Raw genomic sequence first — 26,090 nt, forward strand, 5'->3', positions numbered from 1 at the left:
CTGGGATGCGTGGGGCACGGTGAGGGGGGGGTCAGGCCTGGAGCTAAGCCCATTTTCCACCCCAGCTGGTGCCGAAGCTGACCAGGAACTACCTGAAGGAAGGCTACATGGAGAAAACGGGGCCCAAGGTGCGTCTGACTGCTGCCCTGGCCTTGGTCATCTGGGGCCAGGCGGGGCCAGGGTGGCCGTGGAGGCTGGAAGTGCGGGTGGCACTCCCAGGCAAAGCGTTAGCTTGCCTGAGTGTCTCTAGTGGGTCATCTTGGCATGGACGGCTGTGGCTCCCCGGTGTTTTACTAGGACCGTGGGGGTCTGGGCCAGGCCCCGCCCTCTGGTCATGTACCTGTGACCTTGCTCAGCCACAGCGGGCAGCTCGCTGCCCCAGGACCCAGGTGGCCCCACACTGCAGACCCCGCCTGGAGCCCATGGGGAGGGATGGGACAGTCCAGCAAGGAGCTGGTGCAGAGGGCAGTGGAGGGAGGCCCGGAGGTGGGGACCAGGCCGTGTAGCCGGCTGGTGCATCACGAGCCCCAGAAGGCATGGAAGTGAAGGCGTGAGTGGCTGGATGAATGGGTGGCCCTGCCCTCCTGCTGGTCAGCTGTGGTCACCTGGGGACAGGGCCCTGCGTCAGGCCAACCAGCCAGTCACTGGCACACTGACCCACAGCAAACGGAAGGCTTCCGGAAGCGCTGGTTCACCATGGACGACAGGCGGCTCATGTACTTCAAAGACCCCCTGGTAAGGGGGGGCTGCTGCCCCGATCAGCTGGGGCTCCATGCAGGGTGGATGGGGTTCCCGGGGTCCTGAGCCTGTGCCCTCTGAGCACAGCTGGGTCTGGACAGCCAGCTGCCCGGAAGGAACAGCCTCCAGACCCTCAGGGCCCCAGGCCCAGGTGGGCGACTTGAGGGGCTGGCCCTCAGCTCAGCCTGCCCCGCCCGCAGGACGCTTTTGCCCGAGGGGAGGTCTTCATCGGCAGCAGGGAGTGCGGCTACACGGTGCTGGACAGGCTCCCGCCATCCACCCAGGGCCACCATTGGCCACATGGCATCACCATCGTCACGCCGGAGCGCAGGTTCCTGCTGGCCTGTGAGACGGAGTCAGAGCAGCGGGCATGGCTGGACGCTTTCCGGAAGGTGGTGGACAGGCCCATGCTGCCCCAGGAGTACGCAGGTAAGGGCCGGCGGGGCTGGTTGGGGGACAGCCAGCGCCCGTGTGGCCGTGCCAAGAGTGGACGCCTGTCCCTCTTCCAGTGGAAGCCCACTTCAAGCATAAACCCTAACCTGGAGACAGTCCTGGAGGCGCGAGGCAGCGGCTGCACCGTGGGAGCCTGTGGATGGCGGCAGCGGCTCCTGGCCCCTGGCCTGATGGTAGCCCTGGACACAGCCAGGTGGGACCTGAGCTTAGCCACTGGGACCTTTTCTCTGGCACCTCACTGTGGGCCAGCCTGGCCTGGCCTTTGACCCAGTCCTGCTGCTGCCCCCAGGACACCTCAGCCTCACCTCACGCCCTGTCCACTGGACCACACTCTCCCTCTGAGGGCCTGGTCTCCGGCTCAGGGCAGCCTGATGCCCCTTACTCCCGCGCCCTGCCACCCACCCACCTGAGTGGACCACCTCCCCAACCAGGGACTGGGCTGTGGGGACAGCGGACGGCTTGCATGCCTCCCATCCTGCCCCACCTCCACGGCCCCTCATACCCCTCACATTCCTTCAACAAGTATTTATTGACCAAAGGCTGTGTGTGGTCGTGGGGTCCTGGGGGCTGGAGTGGAGGACACTGCCCTATCCTTCAAGGAGCTGTGTGGAGTGCGCCATGCGCCTGGGCCACGTCGCTTGGGTGGGGCGACTGGAGGGTCAGCATGTGTCTCTGCCCACTCGTGGCTTGGTGCTGACCGGTGACCCCCCAACCTGACCTGACCTTGCCGTCTTTGGTTCCGTGGAGCAGATGCCTGCGCCCAGCTCACCCGCACCGGACCCCGCATGCTGCTGGCCTACCAGCACTTTCAGCCACCACGACTCCTCCCAGGTGTCCTGGTTCTGCTCTGGGGGAGCAGGGGATGTCTGTGACCGTGTGTGTGTGTGTGTGTGTGTGTGGGTTACCTGCTGGGTCATCCGGGCTGCCTGGACAAGACATGGCCCCCAGGGGAGCCCTGGACCAGCCCTTGAGAGGACCAGGAGGGTCCCCCAGGGACAACCAGGGCTGGCCTGCCACTGGCACAGCTGTGTGACATTGGGAATAAAGTGGGGTTCTGGTGTGGCTTTGTTGGTGTTGGAGGCCGGGGGAGGGGGGCTCTGGGCCCCAAGAGGGCCTGCCCACTGGCCTCACACACAAGCCAGGAAGTGGGGGACACACCCAGGGGCAGGTGGGGGATGGGCTGCCCTTCCCCCAAGTGCCCACCTCCCTCTTCACCTGAGAATGGTGCCACCAGCTCAGACCAGTTGTACCCTGGATTGAGGGACCCTGGCACCCTTGTCAGCTGTGTCCCTCCTGAGCTGAGCTAAAGCTGCCAGGGCAGGGTCCCCAAGACGGCTGGGCTGGGGTGCGGACAGCCGCAGGGCCGCACCCACCCAGGGGCACTGCTGGTTGGCCCCTCCCTCAGAGTCCGGGTCACTTCTCCAGCTGTGCTGGACGCCAGCGTCCCCTCCCACTGACCCGTCTTCTAGATGAGGAGACTCAAGCCCGAGGTTGTGACACTCGCCCTGGGTCAGCAAAACCCCAGCGCTGTGCCAGCCAGCCCCCGACGCACCCCCCCCCCCACCTTCCAGACGTTTCCTGACCCCAGAGGCGCTGGCACCTGCTTGGTGTGTGTCATGTGTCACGTGTGCCTGCCCGTGTCGAGTGCACGCACTGCGTGTGCGACCCAGGAAAGGGACATTTTAAAAAGAAAGGAGCACCGCGTTATGATGGGCAGGGAAGATTTCCCAACCAGCTGGGACACACCCCACAGGCTGCTCAGTGCTGAGCACGCATGTCTGCGTGGAGGGGCCACTCCCAGCGCCGCCCTCCAACACCTTGGTCACCGCGCCCGGTCCCCTGGCTGGGGCTCACAAGGCCCTTCCGACGGCCCCAGCCCCAGGAGCTCACGCAGAAAGGACCACTGTGCAAAGCCCAGTATAAAGGATTTATTTAAACTTAACAATTAACACAAACCTTCCTTTAAACTCCATTTTACAGTAAACAGACTTGCATACTTCACTCCTCCCCATGCATGATCAATGTATTAATCTACAACTTATTTTAATTGTGAAAAAATAAACTGTGTCCCCTTTTGTAAGTATCCTGGGAACTTCTGACATAGCATCAGTGAGACGGGGCAGAGGAGCTCGTTCCTGGACTGGTTACTTGGTGAAAACCTACAACGTCAAGTCAGAGGGTCTCACCCAGTGAAATAAATATTGCATCACGAAGGTGGGCAGCCCTGCAGCTCCCTTTGCAAGACGCCACTGCACATGCCGTGCGCACGGCAGCAGGCGGGGCCCCCGGGGTTTGGCACGGGCGGCGCCCAGGCACTGTCCAGGACACTGGGGGGCGGGGCCACCGCAGGACCTCTACTGGGTTCGGTTCGGCCTGAGGGCAGCCGCTCCCCACACCATCTGGGATGGGCCTGCAAGCCCACGGCCCCCTCCCCCCCAAAGCAAACCAGAGACAGAGGACTGGGAAAGGGTGGTGGCACGAGCCTGTGCTTTATTGTGGGTCGAGCTGAGGCGCACGGCAGGGCCACGCGGCCGGGGCGCACAAACACGCCAACCGAGCACGGCAGCCTCAGGACCGCGGCCGGTCCAGGCCCGTGAGCAGCCTGCCCGCCGCGCCCCAGGGCGTCTTCATGCAGGTCCAGGCGGGCAGCGTCAGTCGAGCTCAATGGGGCTGCTGTCGTCCTGGCTGTCCTCACCCTCCTGCTCCGAGGAGCCCATGAGGCTGCTGAGAAGGTTCCCTGGAAGCAAACGCGTGTCGGGCCCACCGCAGCGGGCGGCTCCCCGCCCCAAGCCGCACGGTGCCACGCCCCACGGACACGCTGGAGTCCCAGGGGCCCCACAGCGGCAGTCTCCCCAAAGGAACCCCAGGAGGGCACAAAGGCACAGCCAGGGAGTTCGTGGCGGGTCCTGACGGTGGGGAAAGGCCCAAGGTGCCCCTCAGAGGGGACACGGCACAGCCACCTGGAGAAGTCGCAAGAGCTATCACTGGGACGATGTCATGAAAGACCAGAGGGGGGCTACGGAGCACACGCGTGTGAACTCAATGTCACAGGAACTCACACACGCCAGTTTCAAGGGCCATCCTCGGGTGCTGTCACCACTGACACCTTTCCTTTCGACTTTCCTGGTCTTTATCCAAAGAGCAACCATAATGTCAACACAAAATCCAAGTTTAAAAGCTCCTTAAGCCACAGGGATCAGGAACACGCGGGGACAGTTGTGCAGGTAGAAACCTGCCCACACACACCTGGGGAGAGCAGCACTCAGCTTCTGAGGGAAAGTCACGAGACCCAGAGTGATGCAGAGAGACCCCGCCGAGGCCGGGTGAGCTGGGGACAAGCGCAGGGCAGCTGGTGGGGCGCGGACAGCTACGTGGACAAGCCAACACCAGACTGTGTTTAAGGCGCACAGCCTTTCGGTCTCAGACAGGAAGGCCTTTCCACTGGGCGCCATCAGGACTCTGGTGCAGGCGGCACTGACTGTAGCAGCTCCCTGTTTCAAGCTCTGTGGGACCAGCCCCACCGGGGCCTACGGCCATGTCACCTGGAACAGCCCAGCGGCAGCGCCAGAAAGCACGAGGGGTTGTCTGTGCACAGCATGGTGCTGTGGCACTGCAAAGTTATCTCCAGAAGGAAGCTGAGGAGACCTGCACCCTCCCTGCCTGGCCCTGCGAGGAGGAGGCTGGGGGACAGCAGGAGGGGGCCAGGGCATGGCCTGTGAACTATGACTTACCTATTTATAACAAAACCTAACAGTCAGGATTATAAAAACCGCCTTTCAGTGAAGGGTTGGCCTGGTCCCTGCCCAGTGGAGGGTACCCTTTCCTGTCAGAACTCTACAGACAGCCCACGAGGTGGGGCAGGATGTGGGAAGACGACCTGGCCTCCAACACCCACCAGGACTAAATCACAAAGAAACACCACAATCGGAACATATGCAGTGAGTACAGAGGCCGAATCAGCAATCAAAAAGCTCCCAACAAAGAAAGGCCGAGGACTAAACACTTAAAGAACTAACACCGATCCTTCTCAGACTTTTGCGTGAAACTGAAAGGAGGGAAACCCTACCTCACCTATGAGGCCAACATAACCCTGATAAGCAAAGTCGGACAAGACACTACAAGAAAAAGAAAACTACAGACCAACATCCCTCATGAACATCAATGCAAAAATCCTCAACAAAATACTAGCAAACATAATTCAGCTGCACAGTAAAAGGATTACACATCATAAGCAAGTAGGATTTATTCCTGGAATGCAAGGGTATTTCCACATATGAAAATTGATATATGTAACACACTACATTAACAGAATGGGGGGGAAGGGGCACCATGATCATCTCGAGTGACGCACAAAGAGCACGTAACAACATCCAACACTGTCATAAAGCCACTCAACAAACCAGGAATAGCAGGAAACGACCACATGATAAAAGCCACATATGACAAGCCCTCAGCTAGCATCATACTCAGTGGTGAAAAGCTGAAGCTTTCCCTCTAAGATCAGGAACAGGACAAGGACGCCCGCTCTCACCACTGCTAGCGACACTGTACTGAAGTCCTAGCCAGAGCAGTCAGGCAAGAACAAGAAATAAAAGGCATCCAAATCGGAAGGGAGAAGTAAAGCTATCTCTATTCACAGACCTCATGTATAGAAAATCCTAAAGATCCCATTTAAAAACTGTTAGGACTAATAAATGAAGTCTGCAAAGGTGAGAGATACAAAATCAACAAGCAAAAATCAGTTGCATTTCTATACACAATGAACAAACCTCAAAAGGATTTACAAAAACAATTCCAGGGCCAGCCCGGTGGCTCAGGCAGTTAGAGCTCCGTGCTCCTAACTCCGAAGGCCGCTGGTTCGATTCCCACATGGGCCAGTGGGCTCTCAACCACAAGGCTGCCAGTTCAATTCCTCGAGTCCCGCAAAGGATGGTGGGCTCCGCCCCCTGCAACTAAAATTGAACACGGCACCTTGAACTGAGCTGCCGCTGAGCTCCCGGGTGGCTCAGTTGGTTGGAGCGTGTCCTCTCAACCACAAGGTTGCTGGTTCGACTCTCGCAAGGGATGGTGGGCTGTGCCCCCTGCAACTAGCAACGGCAACTGGGCCTGGAGCTGAGCTGTGCCCTCCACAACTAAGACTGAAAGGACAACAACTTGAAGCTGAACAGCACCCTCCACAACTAAGATTGAAAGGACAACAACTTGACTTGGAGAAAAAGTCCTGGAAGTGCACACTGTTCCCCAATAAAGTCCTGTTTCCCTTCCCCAATAAAATTTTTAAAAAAACAAAAAAACAAAAAACAATTCCACTTACAATAGCATCAAAAACATGGTATTTGAGTTAACTAAGGAGGTGAAAGACTATACAATGAAAACTACAAAACATCGCTGAAAGACATTAAAGACAACATAAGAAAATGGAAACATCCTGTGTTCATGGATTGGGAGACTTAAAAACCTTTAAAATGTCAATACTGCCTAAAGTGATCTACAGATTCATTGCAATCCCTCTCAAATTCCCAACGTTTTTTGCAAAAAAAAACCTCACCCTAAAATTCATATGGACTCTCAAGGGACCCCAAATAGCCAAAATAATCTTGAAAAAGAAGAACGAAGCTAAAGGACTCATACTTCCTGATTTCAAACCTTATTATAAAGCTACAGTAATCAAAATGGTGTGTGTTGGCATAAAGAGACACATAGAGAATAGACATATAGCAGAGAATAGAGCCCAGAAATAAACTCGCACACATCCGGTCAAATGCTTTACCTATTCAAAAAAATAACTCAAAATGTTTTAAAGGTTTGCATGTAAGACTTAAAACTATAAAACTGTTAGAAGAAAATAAAGGGCAAAAATTTCATGACACTGGATTTGGCAGTGAATTCTTAGATATGACATGAAAGGAACAGGAATAAAAAAAAATAGACAAACGAATTCATGAAAACTTTTAAAATTCATGTGTCAAAAGACACAGCAATACAGACACGGGGTGGAGAAGGTGTACGCGGGGAGCAGAGGGTATTTAGGGCAGGAAACTGCTCTGTGACATTGTCGCGGTTGACACGTGTCACTGCACATCAGTCCAAATCCACAGAATGCGACACCAAGAGTGACCCTAACGTCACCTGTGGGCTGTAGCTCACGGGGGGCTGCGTGTTTGGGGTGAGCAGCATACGGGAAATCGCTGCACCTTCCTCTCAAGTTTCTCTGAACCCAGAACTACTTTTAAAAAAATAAAGTCTTAGACAAAGAAAGGCACCATACAGAATGGGAGAAAATATTTGCAAATGGTGTATCTGATGACGGAGTAACATCCAGGATATGTAGAGAACTCCTGAAACAAACCCAAGTCAAAAATAGGCAAACGACTTGAACAGATGTATAGATTCACGAATGGCCACGGAGCCCGTGACAAGGGCGCCTCACCCCGAGCATGAGGGAAACGGGGATGATGACCAGAGGCCGCCGCACACCCACTGGGGTGGCTGGAACCCCAGCACCAGACACAAGTGCCAACGAGGATGTGGAGAAATGGAGCCCTGTGCACACTGGTGGGACGTGAAACAGTGCAGCTGCCGTGGGGGACAGTGTGGAGGGTCCTCAAATAATTAAACACAGAATCACCAGGTGACCCAGCGATTCCACTCCTGGGTCTGCACCCAAAAGAACTGGAAGCGGGGTCTCAAAGATACCTGCACCCCACGTCCGCAGCAGCACTGTGCACAGGCGCCAGGAGGGAGAGTGTCCGTTTGGGAACATGGAAAAGTGAAGACTGACGGCTTCACAACACGAATCTGCTTAACGCCCCTGAACTGGACACTTAAAATGGTACAAATGGCGCGTTTTACATTGTGTGTGTTTGACCACAGTAAAAACCACAAAAGAAAGCAAGCCCTGGCCTCCTTTCTGTGGCCACTGAGAGGGGGCCCAGGATGGTGATTCACTGGGCATTGACAGGGCTGCTTGGGATTGCTGGGGGGAGGGACTCGGGGCAGACAGAGGTGGGGGCCCGGCACATCCAGGATGCCCCCGCCCCTGCCCCGTGTGGCCCAGCCTGGCAGCGCCACCCTCTCCCGGCCTTACCGAGCAAGCCTCCGTAGGAAGAAGTCTGCTTGGGCGGCACGCCGAAGAACAGCTGTCCTATCCTGTCCAGGTACTGGAAGAGAACGGGCGTGAGCCACGCTGAGGCGGGCGCCCTGGGCACTGGCCTGCTCTGCCACCCGCCACCGCCCTCCATGGAGCATTTCCCTCGGTTCCGCCAGACTCACCTCATTGTACATGGGGTCCCGCCGCAGGGACGGCTGGTACTGCTCACACAGCACCGTGAACACTGTCAGCTTGCCCCTGGAACGGCACCGCGGGGCCCTCAGTTCTCAGCAGCCCCCAAGCAGGCCAGACAGGAACCCCGCAACCCACACTCCCCCATCACACCTACTCATACCCCTATATACACACCCACACACAAAAACTCACCCATCTACGGCCAACAGTAGAAACCAGATAAAGTTGAGCAGTGGCTGAACGAAGGGAGGCCCGTTCTCGATGGACGGGTGCTTCTGTGTGTACGTTGTGAAGACCACTGACGCACTGCTTTTGTTTTTCAAACAGAGAAACCTGCGGATCAGAACACCCTAGTAAGCGGGTACAGAAAGCCAGTCGTCCGCAGCCGGCACACATGTGAGCCTGTGCCATGCTGGCAGGCCGCGTGCCCGCCCGGCACTGCAGGCGGGGGATACACGGATTCCTTGAGGGCCCAGTGAGCAGGGCAGGCCTGCAGTGTCACCCCCGACAGGGGAGGACAATTAAGCTTGGCAAGGTGACATGTCCAAGGTCACCAGATGTGAAATGGTGGGGTTCTCTGCACACCTGTGTGAGCAGCCTGCCCAGGGGCCAGCAGTGTGAGGCCCCGCGACACTGTCCTGCTCGCAGCTGGACCTGGCCGAGTGGGCCGTGGCCATGACATTTTAAGGCACAGAGAGACACCCATGAGAAAGGCTGGCCAAGCCAGCCCAGAGCCACTAGTCTGCGCCACATGCCACAGCCAGGGGCACAGAGTTCCTGTTTAATGTTGGAGCTCAAAGCTGAGGTGGCGGGAGACAACAGGTGTCTGCGACCCACCACCTGGCACCTGTCCCAGTGCTCGGCCACCACATGAAAGCGTGTCTGTGGCAGGAAATCAACTTCTCCCGGCTTAGACGGGGGTGTCCCCTGTGGGAGGGGCACAGGCTGAAGCCTGGGCTCACTGCACAGCCCCTGCTGTATGTCTCGGTATTTTCAAGATAAACTGTTGGAAAGAGAACACAGGACCAGGAGGCCTCAGGGAACAGACCCAGGGCCCAGTGGGAATGAAACACTGGTGGCAGTGCCCACATCAGTGAAATGTTTAGATGCAGAAAACATGTGGAAAGACAAGCACAGCTCCAAGATACTGCTAAAAACCTAGTAAATCCATGAGTCCTACAAAAAAATAGATGCCCGGCACTACAAACCCCCACACAGAAGTGGCAGATAATGAGGGGAAACAAGACAAAACACCGATGGCAACAGAGGGACGCTGACGTGCCGCTGCTCAACTGGAACCTCCCAGGGGCCTCGGCCTTGGCTGCAGGGGCCACAAGGGCAGGCCGTGTGTGCGACCTGAGCGACCTCCTCCATCTAGCCTCCCGCGTGTCTCGGCCAGCAGACCGGGGGCCCCGGGACCCGGGGAGCCCCTGAGCCAGGACCGACAGGGCGACGCGGGGCACCTACTGCAGGACGGCCTGGGCCACGAACATGTCCACCTCGCTGCGGAAGCCCCTGGCGGTGGAGTACTCCACCAGCATGTTGGCGCAGCCCTCTCCATCCGCGGAGTGCAGGAAGTGGTACCGGGACTCACAATAGTTCTGCTCTGCGAGGGGACAGGAGCCTGTGAAGATGCAGGCCCACGACCCCTGCCGCATCTCACCCCCTCAGGTCCCAAGTCCAGTGAGACGGCTCCCGGGGCCGCTTACACAGCCTGACTGGGCTGCCCGGGGTTCCCCCCTCAACGTCTGTGTCAGCTGAGCCCCGAGAAATGGCTGATGGGGGCCCCTAACCTACACGGACAGAGAAGGGAGGGGCCGGGCCCAGCGTGCCACTCCCCTCCCCTCCCCTCCCCTCCCTGTCCTGCCCCCACTGCCACAAGGGCTTCTCCTGAGTGCAAGGTGACTTAATCAAGAGGGGACCGAATGATGAAGCCGACATTTACACTCAGGCCGACAGAGCAAACCCCACCCTCATCCCGGGCCTGGGAGCACAGCGTGGCAGGCCTACCTTTCCACAGGGTCAGGGCCAGCAGCTGGTGCAGCCGGGGGTGGCCCAGCTTCCCCGAGCCTCCACTGGACCACTTCAGAGCTCTGGACACAAAAGCCACTCGCTCTGGAGAGTTTGGGTCCATCAAGCCAAACAGTTTAGCCAGGTTTTCTAAAAACAATACAAACAGACCCAAAGGGCCACGCTACCACTTCAGTTCTTCACGGTGTATCTGAAAACACTTAAATAAAAAGAGTTATTTCACTTCAAAAGAAAGCTGAGAAGCAACTGCTAATGTCCCTGTGTCCCCGTGAGGCCAGTGCTGTCCAGGGCCACCCCGCTGACCTCGGCTGCAGAGCAGGCAGCCACAGCACTGACCACAGTAGGACCCTCCTCAGACTTGGCAGCTGGGAGCTCACAAGAAGGGCTCCCCCAAATGCACGCTCACCAAAGGGGCGGGCAGCAAGCAGGTGTGTGACACAACAGCACGGTGAGTCCCGTGTAGGGGGTGGGGGTGGGGGTGGGGAGGTCGCTCAGTGAGAGACCAGCCCTGAAACTGTCCCAGGCATGGGACAAAACCTCACCCAGCAGCTCATCGGCCACACCCACGTCCGCCTTCTCTAGTGACTCCAGCACCAGCATGGATAGGTCCGCAGCACTGTTTTGCTGCAAATGTGGAAACAGACAAGATGACACAGTTACCGACAGAGCTCTGCACTTAAGACACACGGTGAACCGGCCGGGCCGCTCTGGCTCCAGGCAGACATTCACCACAGACCAACGTAGGGACACTATTTTGAGCGCCAAGGTCACCAGCAGTGCAGCCCAAGTGACACTTCCGGCTGGGGCCTGCAGAGCCCCCAGCCACAGACAGTGCCAGAGGCCCCAGGACTTGAGGACACCCTCCCAGCTGGAGTGGCCAGCACGCAGGCCAGCCCAAGGTCACCCACCAGGCCTCTCCCTGGACACTCGGGTTGCAAGCCCCAGGCCCCAAGCAGGAGACCCCAGGGACACACCCGCTGCTCACCTGGCCGTGGCTGAAGAACAGCAAAGCTCCTGAGCACATGAGCTCCCGGGCCTCCACGTGCTTGCTCTGTGACATGTACCTGCAAGAGGGGGCAGGGGTCAAGCCCAGCTCCTCACGAAATGACACAACACTGCGCTCCCTGGTCTAACGGACCCTCTCGGGGTCTCCATGGAGCCCGGCAGCTACGGCGTGGGAGGCCGAACGCAGCAGACACCGTAAAAACCTCTACAGCACACACAGTGACACACACACACACACACACACACACACACACACCTCTGCCAACAACGGTGCCACGCTGGGACGTCCCCTGACCCAGCTCCCCTGGCCTGCACGGAGTCCCTGCTGTCAGCGACTTGGGCCTCCAGGGGCCAAAAGCAGTGGCTCCCTGGAGCAGTGGAAGGGGCTGGCGGAGGCTGGAGGCGACTCCCCCCTTTATGCACAGGCCCTGCCATGGAGGCAGGGCGACCAAAGGTCAGAATTGCACGCTCGGGACAAGGGACAGCAGGAGCTCCAGGATGGAGTCTCACTGGGGCACAATATCCACTCTGACTGCATTGACTCTTACGCCCCCCCCCCCCCCGCCCCTCACTTCCCATGGGAGGCAGAGGCCTGGGGGAGCACCGTCACACCTCTGTCCTGCACCACTCTCCCGCTCGGAATGCTTTTCTTACAAAGCACAGGAGCAGGGACAGGTGGCTTCCTGAGCCACAGTGGGACAGGGGCACAGAGCAGCCAGAGCCTGGCAGGTAAGAGCACGGGACAGGGAGGGCAGTGTCCGTCTAGGGGAGCAGAGCTGGGCCTGAGACACAGCACCAGCAGGCGGGGACAGCTCCCCAAAGACTTGCTCAGGGTTACTGCAGGCTCGGGCGCTGCCCAGGACACTTAACTCACACTTAACTCACGGGCACACAGTGACCTCGGTGACCGTCAGAAAGGGTCAGTCAGAAAGGGTCACTACCGTGAATGGCACACGTGCCTCGGGCCAGAACGCCTCCTGCTGGGGCCGGACGGACTGGTCAGGCAGGAATGCCAAAGGCTGGCTGTTCCACTCACCACACCCAGGTCTTTTCCTCAAAAAGCCTCTGCAGCCACGCCCCCAAACACAGCCCCATTCCAGCCAGCAGCAGGGGATCCAGCTGGCCTGGACACAGCCCCCCAACAGGAGGGCCTATCTGGCCGCATATGGGGTGGGATGGGGAGCAGAACCTGCTCCCTGACAAAGACCAGCATCAGCCGCGGCGCACAGAGCAACTGCTCGTGCTCACACACGCGCCCCCACACCAGCCACGCCACCCTAAGAGCCATCCTGTGCAAGTGGCCTGCACGCAACCTGGTGCCACCAGTGTTCTTGACAAGCACGCAGGTCACAAGCCCTGTGCTGCAGTGACACACGCAGGCCTGCAGGCACTTATCCTAAGTGAGAATCACAGCAGCTGTCTCGCTCATGCCTGACCACACTAGATGCTTCCAGCGGAGTGAGCAACGGCAACCTCTTGGAAAATCAGACGAAGGCAAGAGAAGTCCTCAGGGACATACACCAGCCCTGGGGTAATGGAGCCGCTCAGAGCACGGTGTCCTGGGAGGGCAGGCAGGTAGTCGGGCGGGCAGCCCCACTGAGCACACACAGATCAAGAAAAGCTGGAAAAATACAAAGCAGTGACAGGCAGCTAAGAAAAAAAACCACGTGCTTCTTTTTGCACTGCAGAATTTTGGGAGTGGATGGGATTTCATTTCTGGGCGACTGGGCAGGGATGAGGTGTGCGCCAAGGCCCCAGGGCTGAGAGCTGCCGCACTAGAAGCCTCCAGCACCTTCCAGAGCTGCTGCCTGCCAGCCCACGACCCCTGATGGCAGCGGCACCCCTCACACGGCACCGCGTCTGCACAGTTACTTGTTTGCTCTGCTCTTATTCTCAAAAGGGCATGAGGTGGAGGAAGACCCTGCGTCTCTGTCCTGGAACCTACCGCTACTGGGTCATCTGTAAGCCAACAAGGGTTGCCCTGCTCAGCCCATCGGCACGCTTGAAACCCAGTGGCACACTGGAATGTGGGCATACCAGGACGGTGCACAGGGCACCGGCAAACCACGAGCATGCGCGCTGGGGCGGCCCCACACCATGCTGGTGGAGGGTAAGAGGCAGCAGCCCGGCCAGCACCCGAGGACCCAGGTCTCTCCCTGGCCTTGCAGTCACAGCACAGTGACGCCAAAGCCACACAACAGGCAGCAGCGCAGCAGGCTCGCAAAGCCGGCTCTCCCCCCAGCCACACCCCCCACCACAGTGGTGGTGCCCCGAGGTCCAGGCAACCCAAACACAGTGGGGAAACCCACCACCTTAATCACCCTGGCGCTGACTCCCACTACCACAGCAATGCCCCACCCCCCACCCCCCAATTTCGCGGGTGAAACACAAACTTGTGCTAGAGCGCCACCTACTGGAAGACAAAAGCATGAGGTCTACCTACCAACCAGCTGACCTGTTACATTCAAACAGCACCTAAGTTAGAAACGTTCACCACTTCAAATGCGCCAGCACATACAGCCCAGCCTGCAGCATCAACAACCCAGGCCACACGGTAGCACCGAGAGAAATGACAACTCTTCAGAAACCAACTCAGAGTCATGGAGGACAGAGCCCTAAATGATAAGAGAATTCAAAACAGCAGTCATCAAGAAACTCAGTGAGATACAAGAAACCTCAGAAAGGTCCTCGGTGAGCTCAGGAATAACATTAGGGAACACAAGGAGCATTCTCCCAGAGAGACTGAAACTACAAAAAGAACCAAATGAGGTGAATGCGTTAGACAGTACGATCACAGAAAGACAGGTCCGCGAGCTCAAAGACAGAATCCAGGGATGATTCCCGTGGAAGAGGAGAACCAAGTTTTTAAAAAAAGAAAGAATTCTACAAGAACTATCTGACTTCATCAGAAAGGGAGACATAGGATACTGGGTGTCCCAGAAGGAGAAGAGACAGAAAAAGGAACAGAGGGCCTAGTCAAAGAAATAATCAATGAGGATTTCCCAAACCTAGGGGAGAAGCTAGAAATTCGGGTACAAGAAGCTAAGAGAACAACTAATTATCTTGATGCAAACACGCATTATTTTAACACCGTCAAAAGTTAATGACAAAGAGTTCTGAAGGCTGCCATGGAAAAAAGAGCCATCTACACAGGAGCCCCACGCGGCCGTCATCAGATTTCTCCGCAGCAACCTTACAGGCCAGCGCGGAGCGGAATGCATATTCAAAATACTGAAAGGCAGAAACAACCAGCCAAAAATACCGTATCCAGCAGCTATCCTTCAGATACGAAGGAGAAATAAAGGCTTTCCCAGACAAGCAAAAGCTGGGGGAATTTACCACCACAAGACCTCCATCATAAGAAATGTTTAGAAGAGTTCGTCGCCTGAAACAAAAAGACACAATTACACAAAGCTTTACGTAAGGTGACAGACGGGCAGCAGGAGAAAATTACAACTTTGAGTTAGTTTGTTAAACAATTACAGCATGAAGGCTGAAGGGGAAAAAGCAATAAAAATAACTACGGCTGCTTTAACTTTTTAAAAATGCGCTACCTAAAAGGAATAATTTGTGACCAAAAAAACCATAAAAAGGGAGGAGAAAATGAATAGAATTTGTGTAACCAAAAGAAGATAAGGTGCTATCGGAAGAAAAAGAACTCTTTTATCTATGAAACATGTTATACAAACCTCATAGTAACCACGAAACAAATATCCAGAGCTGAGACATGAAACATTTAAAAAAAGAGGAAACAGAGAAAAACATCACAGAAAACTACCAACCTAAAATAGCGGACAGAAACATGAGGGAAAAGAGAGATACAGAGCAATCAGAAAACAAAGATAAAACGCTGTAACACATCCTCATGTATCAATAATCACCCTAAAAGTAAGTGGACTGAACTCACCAATCAAAAGGCACAGAGTGCTGGGCTGATTAAAACACAAGACCCACCCATATGCTGCCTTCAGGAGACTCATCTCAGCTGAAGACAAACACAGGCTCAGAGTGAAGGGGTAGAAGATGATACTCCAAGCAAATGGCATCCAGAAGAAAGTGTGTGCAGCCGTACTTGTATCAGACGGAAAAGATTTCAAGACAAAATAGGTAACAAAAGACAGATGCACACTTTATGAGAAAGGGACAATCCATCAAGAAGAAATAACATACAGTAATATATACGCACCCAACACAAGATCACCAAAATACCTAATTCAAGTATTAACATACTTAGAGACAGAAGTAGGAGACTTTAAGATCCCACCTACACCAACGGACAGATCATCCAGACAGAAAGTCAGTAAGAAAACATCGGCCTTAAATGACACATTACACCAAATGGACTTAACAGATATTTACAGAACTTTCCATCCAAAAGTGACAAAATACACATTCTTCTCACATGCACACGGAACATTTTCAAAGACATACCATGTGTTGGGAGACAAACAAGTCTCAATAAATTTAAGAAGACTGAAATAATATCAAGCATCTTTTCCAACCACAACGATATGAAATTAGAAATCAACTACAAGAAGAAAGCTGGAAACATCACTAATGTGTGGAGATGAAACATGCTACACAACAACTATTGAGTCAATAAAAGAAAAAAACAAAAGATACACAGAGACAAATGAAAATAAGACACACCAAACAGGTACCAAGAGGAAAGTTTATAGCAATACAAGCCTACCTCAAGAATAAGAAAATGTCAACTATACAATCTAACATTACATCCTAGGGAACTAGGGAAAGAACAAATAAAGCCCTAAGTTAGTAGAAGGAAAGAAATAATAAAAATCAGAGTGGAAGTGTAAATGAAATAGAGACTAAAAAGACAACAGAAAGGATTAATGAAATGAAGAGCTGGTTCTTTGCAAAGATAAACAAAACTGACAAATCTTTACTAGACTCACTAAGGAAAAAAGAGAGGACTCAAACAAAATCAGAAATGAAAGAGAAGTTATAATGAATACCAAGAAATACAAAGGAGCATGAAAGACTACTATGAAAGGCTATATGACACCAAACTGGACAACGCAGAAGAAATAGACAAATTCTTAGAATCATAAAACCTTCCTAGACTGAATCACAAAAAAAATAGAAAACCTGAATACACCAATCACCAGTAAGAAGATTGAAAAAGTAATAAAAAACCTCCCAACAAACAAAAGTCCAGGACCAGATGGCTTCAACAGTGCATCTACCAAAGATTTAACACTGATCCTTCTCAAACTCTTTCAAAAAACTGAAAAGGGAAGCTTCCTAATTCATTTTATGAGGCCAGCATAACCCTGATACTAAAACCAAGCAAAAACAACACACACACACCAAATTTCAGGCCTAGGTCTCTAACGAACAGAACTCTGATGCAAAAATCCTCAACCTAATACTAACAAAGCGAATATAACATTAAAAGGATCATACAACACAATCGAGTGGGACTTATCCCAGGGATGCAAAGACGGTTCACCACATGCAAATCAATCAATGTGATTCACCACGTTAACGTATGAAGGATGAAAATCATATGATCATCTCAATGGATACAGAAAAACCATTTCACAAAATCCAACATCCATTTATGATAAAAACTCTCAAGCAAGTGGGTTTGGGGAAACGTACCTCAGCATAGCAAAGACTGTATGTATATGACAAAACCCTCAGGTAACATCATACTCAATGGTGGAAAGCTAAAAGCCTTTCCTCTAAGATCAGGAACAAGACAGGTATGCCCCCATCACCACTGTTATTCAACATGGTACTGGAAGTCCTAGCCAGAGCAGTCAGGCAAGAAAAGGAAATAAAAGGCATCCAGATTAGGAATGAAGAAGTAAAACTATCATTATTTGCAAATGGCATGATTCTGTATATAGAAAACCCTAAAAACTCCACCAAGAAACTACTGGAAATAATAAACGAATACAATAAAGTTGCAGGGTACAAAATCAATGTACAAAAATCAGTTGTTTCCATGCACTAAGACAAACTATCAGAAAGAGCAATGAAGAAAACCATCCCATTTACAATAGCAACAACAAAAAAAGAGTAACATTCCTAGGAATAAATTGAACCAAGGAGGTGGAAAAACCTATACACTGAAAACTGCAAGACTTGTTGAAGGAAAGTGAAGAAGACACAAAGAAATGGAAGGATATCCAGTGTTCATGGACTTGAAGAATCAATATCGTTAAAATATCCATACTACCCAAAGCAATCTATAGATTCAATACAATCTCTATTAAAATACCAATGACATTTTTCACAGAACTAGAACAAATCATCCTAAAATTTGTATGGAACCACAAAAGATCCCGAATAGCTAAAGCAATCTTGAGGGGAAAAAAGAACCAAGCCTGAGGTATCACACTCCTGACTTTGAACTATACTACAAAACTACAATAATCAAAACAGCATGGTATTGGCAGAAAAACACACATGGATCAATTGAACAGAAGAGAGAGCCTAGAAAGAAACCCACTTATAGATAGGTAACTAATTCTCAACAAAGAAGTCAAGAACATACAATGGAAAAAGGACAGTCTATTCAGTAAATGTTGTTTATAAAACTGGACAGCCACCTTCAAAAGAATGAAGCTAGACTGACATGACACACAAAAATTAACTTAACATGGAAAGAAAGCACAGGCGCAAAGCTCCTTGACATTGGGCTCAGTGGTGTTTTCGTAAATTTGACTCCAACAGCAAAGGAAACAAAAACAGACAAGTGGGACTCCATCAAACTAAAATGTTTTTGCAGAGCAAAGGAACCCGTCAACAAAACAAAAAGGCAACCAACCAAATGGGAGAAGATATTTGCAAGTGATACTTCTGAAAAGGGTAGATATAGAAAAAGTATAAAGAACACATACAATTCAACAACAAAAAACCCCACCCAATTAAAAAATGGGCAGAAGTTCTGCATAGGCATTTCCCCAAAGAAGACACAGAGATGGACAAGCACATGAATATATGCTCAGCATCACTGGGAAATGCAAATAAAACCACAGTGAGATGTCATCTTATACCTGTCAGAATGGCCATCATCAAAAAGACAAAAGAAGCGTTGGCAAGGACGTGGGAAAAAGGGAGCCCTCGTGCACTGTTGGTGGGATTGCAAATTGGTGCAGCCTCAATAGAAAACAGTACAGAGGCTCCTCAAAAAATTGAAAATAGAACCATATGACCCAGCAATTCCACTCCTGGGTATTTATCCGAGAAAATCCAAAACACTAATTCAAAAAGATATCTGCACCCCCATGTTCACTGCGGCATTCCTCACTATAGCGAAGACATGGAAGCAACCTGGGTGCCTGCCCATCAATAGACGACTGGATAAAGAAGAGGTGGTACATTTATACAATGAAGTATTGCTCGGCCACAAAAAGAATGAAATCTTGCCATTTGTGACAACATGGATGGAGTTAGAGGGTATTGTGCTCAGTGAAATAGGTCAGAGCAAAACAAATACCGTATGATCTCACTGATCTGCGGAATATACAAATAAAATGAATAAAACAAAACCACACTCACAGATAGAGAACAGAATGTGGTTACCACAGCAGAAGTGGGGCGGGGGTGAAGTGCGTGCATAAAGGGGGTCAAATGTAAGGTGACGGAAGGGGGCTAGACTTGGGGTGGTAAGCTCGCTATAGAGCGCACAGACGTCAGATTATAATATACACCTGGAATTTACACGTCATAATTAACCACTGTCACCTCAATAAATTTGATTTTTAAAAATTGTGTGTATCAAATGAAGAAAGACAGAGGTACGTCAAAAGTCTCAGTGAAAACCAACACCTCACGAAGGCTCGGCGATGCTGGGCTCGGTCACCCCAGAACACAGCATGCTCCTTTAGGAAAAGGTCACCAGACCCACAGGCTTGCAGAGAACATGTGTCTTAAGTCTTTCTTTCAAAATATCTTCCTTCAACGTAAGAGGCTAACAAGGTTGGGGCCACAATGCACCATGAACACAGATCTCAGAAAGGCCCCGAGGGCAGGAAGACCGGATTTCAGTGAAGTCAGGGCTGGCCAGTCAAGGAGAAGAGGGTGGCCCTGGGCCACCCTGCAAAGCAGTCACAAAAGCGGGGTGTGTGTGTGACTGAACAGATTACTAATAACCCAACAGGCCTGGAAATGGATTCCATCCTTGTCCGGCGGAGAAAGATAGGTTGAAGAGACAAGGTGACAGCCCACTGCCTCCAGCACCACCGAAGGGACAGAGCCACACTGTGCTCAGTGTGGGGGCAGCGACCGCCTACACTGCGGGATGCGCAGGCCACACATCTCCAGTCTGTGCCCAACTTCTTCTGCCTCGTCCTCCTCCAGCCGCTGTGGGAATGAAGGGGAAACAAGCTGTCCAGCCATAGGACAGACTACCAGCCAGCAATGAAAGTGGATGGGTTCGCACATGGATGAGTCTCGAAAGAACTATGCCAAGTGAATTCAAAATATCAGGTAAAAAGAGGGTATGCCATGTGAGTCCACCTTTACCAGTTCTAGAGGGGCACGGGTGCCAGTGGTTATAACGGCAGATGAGAATACTTCTGGAGGGGATGCGTCTTTTCAGTATGTTGACTGGCGCTAGTTTCATGGGTGTATAGACACGTTAAAACTCATCAAACTGTACTTTTATGTAAGTACTTAAACCTAAGTATACGTATACATTTACTTGTAGAAAGACATTAAAAAATTCGTGTAATTTGGTGAATTTGACTTCTCCAGGAGCTACAGTGTGGAGGATTCTGAACGTGCACTGCCCCCTGGAAGAGAGGGACAACTCCCGGCTATTTCAGTGAGGCCTCCTGGACGCCACACAGCCACTGCTGTTGACTCCGTCCCCTGTGTTCCCCAAGGAGGCCAATGGCAGGTCTTTGCAGGAGCACCTCGAATGACCACGAGGAAGAAACGGCTCAGAGAGGTTCAACAAGGTGTCCTGGGTCGTAGGTCGCAGGCCGCGGAGCGGAGGTGGAATGTGAACCCCGGTCAAGGGTGGGCAGGTCGAGAGCCTGCGTGTTCATCACCACCCCTCAAATCCCTATGAAATGCGCGCTGGGCCGAGAGACTCACCGCTCTACAGCTAATCAACAGTCACGTGGCTCGTACATGAAGGACTGCACAGCTGGCTCAACACAGGGACACCGTGTTTGCTTTGGGAAGATCCAGCGCTGCTGATTAATCACTGGGGCAAATATTTATGCACAAATCCCGAGGAACAGCAAGCAGCAGGCCAAGGCCTGGCCACTGCAAGATCTGCCCCCACACAGGCTTCTGGTTGCCGAGCTGCCAGGCGGAAGGCGCATGTCAGGGCTCAATGCGTCCTTACATCTCTGGCTCGTTCCTTGAAGACCCATCAGGTCAGTGCTACCTGGTCCTCGGGGCCACGATGCGGACCAGGCACCACAAGGCGCCACGTCTATTTCAAACACAAATTGGTGAACTCGAACTAAACCAGAAAGTAGCGCCGAGTTCCCAAGACACCGATTCAAGTTGCCATTAAGGAAGCATTTAAATGGAGGCGTAAATGGTGTGAAGCCAGACCACACTGCCGAGCATCATACCAAACACGCGCGGTCCCTCCGCAGTTTAGAAAGAAACGTCCGCCGCAGGACACAGCGAATCCTCCGGCCGCTGTTAAACAAGCCCAAGTTCTCAGCAACGCCCTGTCGTTTTCTGCCCTGAACGCGACAGGACCGCAGAGTATGTGCAATTCACAGGCAAGTCTTACACTTACAAGAACAATTTAAACAGCGCAGCAGTGGCTGCACGAGCGCGTCGACACTGCACCCGAGCGGGCAGGACGCGAGGCGTCTCGAGGGCGCACTCCAGAAAGGCACGGAGTTCAAGCCACGCGCGCCGCGTGCGCGTGCGGGGACCGGCTGCCCAGCTGGCGCTGCTGGGAGCGGCGCCGGCGCGTCCTCGCAGGGCCACCCCGTCCGCACTCCCCGCGTGTCAGCAGCGCAGCGGCCGCACGTGGCCCGCGCAGGGCCGAGACACACGGGCATAAAATAGCTGCGTTAGTCACAGAGCGCGGTGCGGGGAGCAAGGGCCACGGAGAAAGGAACAGGCTGGCAGCCTCACGCCTGGTCCCCCCGACGCGGCGTGGGAGGAGACCGGAGACTCCGCGCGGGGGTTTCAAGCCGGACGGGGTCTAGGCGGCCGGCCCGGCCATCGGGGGTCCGGCCAGGGGGTCAGCAGTGGGCCGCTCAGGGGGAGGGAAGTGAGGGTGGAGGGAGGGGGACGCCGGACGTGGAGAGGAGGCCGGGCCGCGGTGTCCAGCGCGGGCCAGGAAAAGACAGGCCGGGGCCGGGGCCGGGGCCGGGGTCGGCCGAAGTCCGCAACCCTCTGCCCCACGGCCTCCCGGCCGCCGCTCCGACCGCCTCGGAGACTGGCAGCGGCGCCGGCCAACAGGGATGCGGGGCGGCGCGGCGCGGCCAATGGGAAGCGGCCGGGGGCGGGGCGCCGCGCTCGGCGGCCGGGCGGAAAGCCCTGGAAGGCGTCGGCCGGGCGCAGGGCTACCTGAAGAAGAGGGTCCGGTACATCTGGTGCGCCTCGTAGTAGTCGCCCTTCTCCACGCTGGCGCGCAGCTTGCCCTCCACGCGCTGGACGCCGCCGCGGTTGCGGGCGCCATTCCGGGCGCTCTCCTGCTCGGCCATCGCCGCCGCCGCCGCCGCCATCGGGCCGGCGCTCCGCGCAGGGCTGACGCTGTCGCAGGCGCGGTCGGTCGGCAGCGCCTCGCGGCTTCCGTCCCGGCGGCCGCCCGACGTCCTCTACGGTGGCCCGCGAGGAGTCGCGCGCAGTTGGGGCGGTGCGTCGGCGGGCGGCCACGTGACCACGGGGTTGGGCTGCAGAGGGAGACCACGTGACTGCGGGAGGTTCGGCCTGCAGGCGACCACGTGACCGCGAGCGAACCCTGGCGCCGGGAGGCCACGTGACCGCGGCGAGCGCGCTGACGCCACAATGGCGGCGGCACGTGGGGGCGGGGCGCTGGGCTGCGCCCGGAGCCCTCCTGCCCGAGGGCGTCCGGGAGGGTCGCCCCCAGTGTGACAGCTGCCGTCTCAGCCGTCGTTGACATGTGTAACGGCTGTTACACTCGGCGTTTTAACCATTTCTGTGGCCTCGCGCGGTCTGAAGGCCACGCGTGGTGTCGGCGCGCGGGCCGCCGGGAGATGACAGAACCAGGTCCCGACCAGGCCGCGACTGGGGACTCAGGCCAGCGCCCCTGCGGGCCGGGCTCCGCTCCCCTCCGGGGAGCTCAGCGCCCGAGCAGGTGCGAGGGCCCCTGCGGAGACCCACGCACAGCATGGCGAGTGTGGGCGCCCGTGGAAACCCGCGGGCGCCTGTGCACACGAGGAGCAGCCGGAGCCGCGGAGGCGGGCGCCGCGCTGCCAGGCCGCCGAGACGTCCCTGCTGATTGGAGGAGGATGTCGCCTGTGCCTGCCGCCCTCCAACCACGGAGGCGGGGACCCGGCTGCGTTTGTGCCCAGCGGGCGCACCTGCTGCCACAGTGGGACCTGGTAACGCCGGGTGGCCCTGAAAACCAGCAGGTGGGGCGGGGAGCACGGACCGTGCCCTGGCAGCCCGGCCGTCTCCCCAAGACCGTGGGGCCCCCAGGTCTGCAGCCCGTGCAGTCCAGGCCTGACTCGGCGCCACTGTCGCACTGGCACCTCCCAACAGGGCCCTGCTGCAGCCACGTCGCTCCGTCTTTCCCACTCGGCTCCGGGAGGAAGGGGCTCCCCAGGGCCTGTCAGCTCAGTGCCCCACACACAGCAGACATTCCATAAACCTGTGCTGATTTCACAAACCCTGGCTTAGGCTGGAGAAGGAGCTGGTGCCAACACCCATCGTCAGTAACAAGGTCCCATGGCGGAAATGTTCCCTTGAGGAGACCCACCTCTTCCTGATTTTCTCCTCGTCCGGTCTGTGGTCCAAGCGCACTTCCCTACAGAGGAGGTGCCCTGGGGAAGGCAAGGGATGGGGTAAAGCTGGGTGACCTCTGTGGACGGGAACGTTCAGTCCGTGATACACAACACGGCAGAAAGAGCACGCAAATCCAGCTGTCCCTCCGCCACAGCCCCATGGGCAGAAACAAAGCAAACGGAGAAAAGAAATATACTGTTTATTACTCATCTGAAATAGCACATGCATTTTAAAAATTAAAACTCTTTATTTAAACATTTCAATAGCATCTTATCAATTTGGTGGCAGCAAAAGAAGCACTACCAAAGACAAATATTTTGAAAAGCATTTACAAAAATACATTGCACAAAGTCCTATCTTGCATCTTTAAAAATAAATTAATATTCAAAATATTTCCACCCCAACTCCCAAGTTGTTTTCTATAGGAAATTTTGATTTATACATTTATCCTGTAATATATGAAACATCTGTGTACATTTTATCCAACTTAACTGCATAGGCATTAGTTCCAATTCTAGAGTGAAAAACGTATGTAGTTTTGGTGTATTTGAGGACTGTTGTGCAATATACATAAAACTCTTCAGAAAACCAGTCAGCGCCATCATTTTTTCTTTTTCTGAAAATACAACATTCACGGTACACCAAGAAGTTGTCTTAACCCAATAAAACTTAAATAATTTTAAGGTAAAACATCCATAACACTTTCAGTGCCTTGTGGATATCTCATTTAGAAAGGCTGCTCGGTAAAAGTCTCAATATTAAATATTAATTATAACCGAAATGAGTGTCACAGGAATTGAGTGCCAATGGCCGACAGTGGCCCTGAAGGCGGGTGCCAACCAGAGCCAGCAGGACCTCCTGTTTTGCGGATGTGGCCTCGCTGCCGTCTCCTGATGCCATCAGTGGGATGACAACATAGTGTCTGAGAGACTTGGAGCATGTTAGTGCTTGCTTTTCAGCAAAATCCAAAGGAAAACCTGAAAACACCCAAAAGACTGGATTTCTTGGTTCCTATTTGTAGTGAGAGGTGAGAACTCCAAGGTGATCCCGATGGGACGAGCCTAGTGGAGACCTGAGAACTCGATATGCTGCTTTGAGCCAGACCGTCCCCTTTCCAATCAGACCCACTGCAACCTACAACAAAACGGAACTTGCCCATGTTCCTGAATGGAAATGAGCATGCCGACTCCGGACTGTGAAAATCTTTCTAAGAAGTAGAACAAATGAGCAGAAAAACACATTTTAGTCTTGTCCCCACCTGGTGATTTCCAATAACTGCCGGAGCTGAATAAAGGAAAAGCCCCACCCTAAAGGAAAGAGTCCAGTACTCTAAAATTTGGTGACACAGTTTTTCCCTGAAAGAAATGTGTGCTGAACTGAAAAGAAAAAGCACATTTGCCCCCAAAAGTCCTTTAAAGAGGCCACTGAAAGCGTCAAGAACACTTCAAACCTTGTAACTTCATTTGCTTTGTCCCTGACGTCAAGAAAATACAAAGAGCTTTATGTTTAAACACAAACCCCCCAAACAAAGGAGGTGCCTTTGAACCATACATTCAGGTGCATTTCCGAGACCGCCTCTGCTCAGGGACCTCCGTACATGCAGTGCTCCCCGCCAGGGTCAGCGCTTCCCGCTTCCTGCCCCAGTCCTGCTGCTGGCACCGGGTGACAATTATTTACAGACAACATGATGCCGACGCCCTCAGCCCCTCGGGAAGGATCCAGTGTTTCGGGCTGTCCCAGTATATACAAAATGTACAAGAAGAGTGCGGCCCATCTTTACTTGATGGGCTCTCCATGCACTCTGAACCGATAGAGACACGTGTATTCAGGATGGCCCCAGTTAGAAAAGACACGAAGCTCCACTATTTGAAACGCTCGTTCAGGTCTCTTCTGAAATCGAAGGGGAGAAAAAAATCCACACTTAAATATACGAACACCCTCCAAGCCCAATCACTTCCCCAACTATGATGCTTGAGAGTAAATAGCCAAGTTGGAATTTAAATTTTTCCACATGCACTGAGTCACCTGTCATAGGGCCCAAAGCTCATGATAAGTCACAGACAAGCCTTCAGTTTTAGTACATGACATATTCATGGGGAGCAAAATACATACTACAAAGGCTCATCCAGGGCAAGAGCTAGGAGCTCAGGTTCACTTTTCTCACAGGCTGACCCTCAGACAGTTTGGGCAGGTGGGTTAATGTCAGCCAGTCCTGCTGGTACCAGGCAGGCAGGGGACTCGGGGGCGGAGGTCAGCGTGACCGCGCAGGGGCTCACCAGCATGTGGAACATCTGGAGGGACTCCCCTTCCTGATCATACGTGAACTGTCCCAGCAGCTGCCCTTCCTCCTCATACTCACTCTCCAGGCCCTGAAAGCAAAACCACATGGTCACTGAGCAGCGGGGGCGATGGCACTGAGGGGGCAAGGACCGCCTCCCTCGGACCTGACAGGAGAAGTGACACCTCTGCAGCACGCAGAGGCCTTCCCCGAGGGCTGCGGGGCTGCGCACTTCACTCCAGGTTCCACACGAGTCCCAGCCACCGGGGGGCAGGCACTGTCCCTCTCGAGCTGAGATGCGGGCAAGCTCGCAAGTGCAGAGAAGTGAGTGGCCTACAGACCAGGAGGGCGGTGCTGAGCAGTGGGGTAATGTTC

General features: G+C 53.9%; 3 protein-coding genes across 25 annotated transcripts in view; 1 reads left to right on the forward strand and 2 right to left on the reverse strand.

Annotated features, from left to right (window-relative positions):
• Nucleotides 1-3,274, forward strand: part of ADAP1 (ArfGAP with dual PH domains 1) — a 46,054-nt gene extending 42,780 nt beyond the window's left edge. For 3 of the 5 annotated variants that reach the window (XM_074314068.2, XM_074314066.2, XM_074314070.2), the window contains exons 8-11: nt 66-128; nt 616-735; nt 939-1,167; nt 1,248-3,274. In XM_074314068.2, the coding sequence (XP_074170169.2) occupies nt 66-128; nt 616-735; nt 939-1,167; nt 1,248-1,276 (441 nt within the window). In that variant the 3' untranslated portion in view covers nt 1,277-3,274. The remainder of the gene's footprint in view (nt 1-65; nt 129-615; nt 736-938; nt 1,168-1,247) is intronic. The other 2 variants (XM_074314067.2, XM_074314069.2) reach the window with 2 other exon arrangements.
• GET4 (guided entry of tail-anchored proteins factor 4) lies at nt 3,105-22,304 on the reverse strand. Of its 2 annotated transcripts, none has more exons than XM_019747456.3 (9): nt 22,037-22,304; nt 11,493-11,571; nt 11,050-11,131; nt 10,487-10,636; nt 9,944-10,082; nt 8,669-8,809; nt 8,464-8,539; nt 8,279-8,351; nt 3,105-3,928 (listed from the first exon to the last, which is right to left on the reverse strand). In XM_019747456.3, the coding sequence occupies exons 1-9, from the start codon at nt 22,192-22,194 to the stop codon at nt 3,843-3,845; spliced, it is 984 nt and encodes a 327-aa protein (XP_019603015.1). In that variant the 5' UTR covers nt 22,195-22,304; the 3' UTR covers nt 3,105-3,842. The 2 variants fall into 2 exon arrangements, with proteins under 2 accessions (XP_019603015.1, XP_088654965.1); XM_088798839.1 differs by lacking the exon at nt 22,037-22,304 and adding an exon at nt 19,316-19,954.
• A 1,315-nt stretch (nt 22,305-23,619) lies between these two features.
• SUN1 (Sad1 and UNC84 domain containing 1) overlaps nt 23,620-26,090 on the reverse strand; it is a 44,857-nt gene continuing 42,386 nt past the window's right edge. For all 18 annotated transcript variants that reach the window (XM_074314064.2, XM_074314059.2, XM_074314055.2 and 15 more), the window contains 2 exons: nt 25,714-25,806; nt 23,620-25,327 (listed from right to left, as the gene is read on the reverse strand). In XM_074314064.2, the coding sequence (XP_074170165.2) occupies nt 25,214-25,327; nt 25,714-25,806 (207 nt within the window). In that variant the 3' untranslated portion in view covers nt 23,620-25,213. The remainder of the gene's footprint in view (nt 25,328-25,713; nt 25,807-26,090) is intronic.

Source organism: Rhinolophus sinicus, chromosome 5, assembly GCF_057876585.1.
Source record: "Rhinolophus sinicus isolate RSI-liver-muscle chromosome 5, RSI-T2T, whole genome shotgun sequence".
NCBI classification, from domain to species: Eukaryota; Metazoa; Chordata; class Mammalia; order Chiroptera; family Rhinolophidae; genus Rhinolophus; species Rhinolophus sinicus.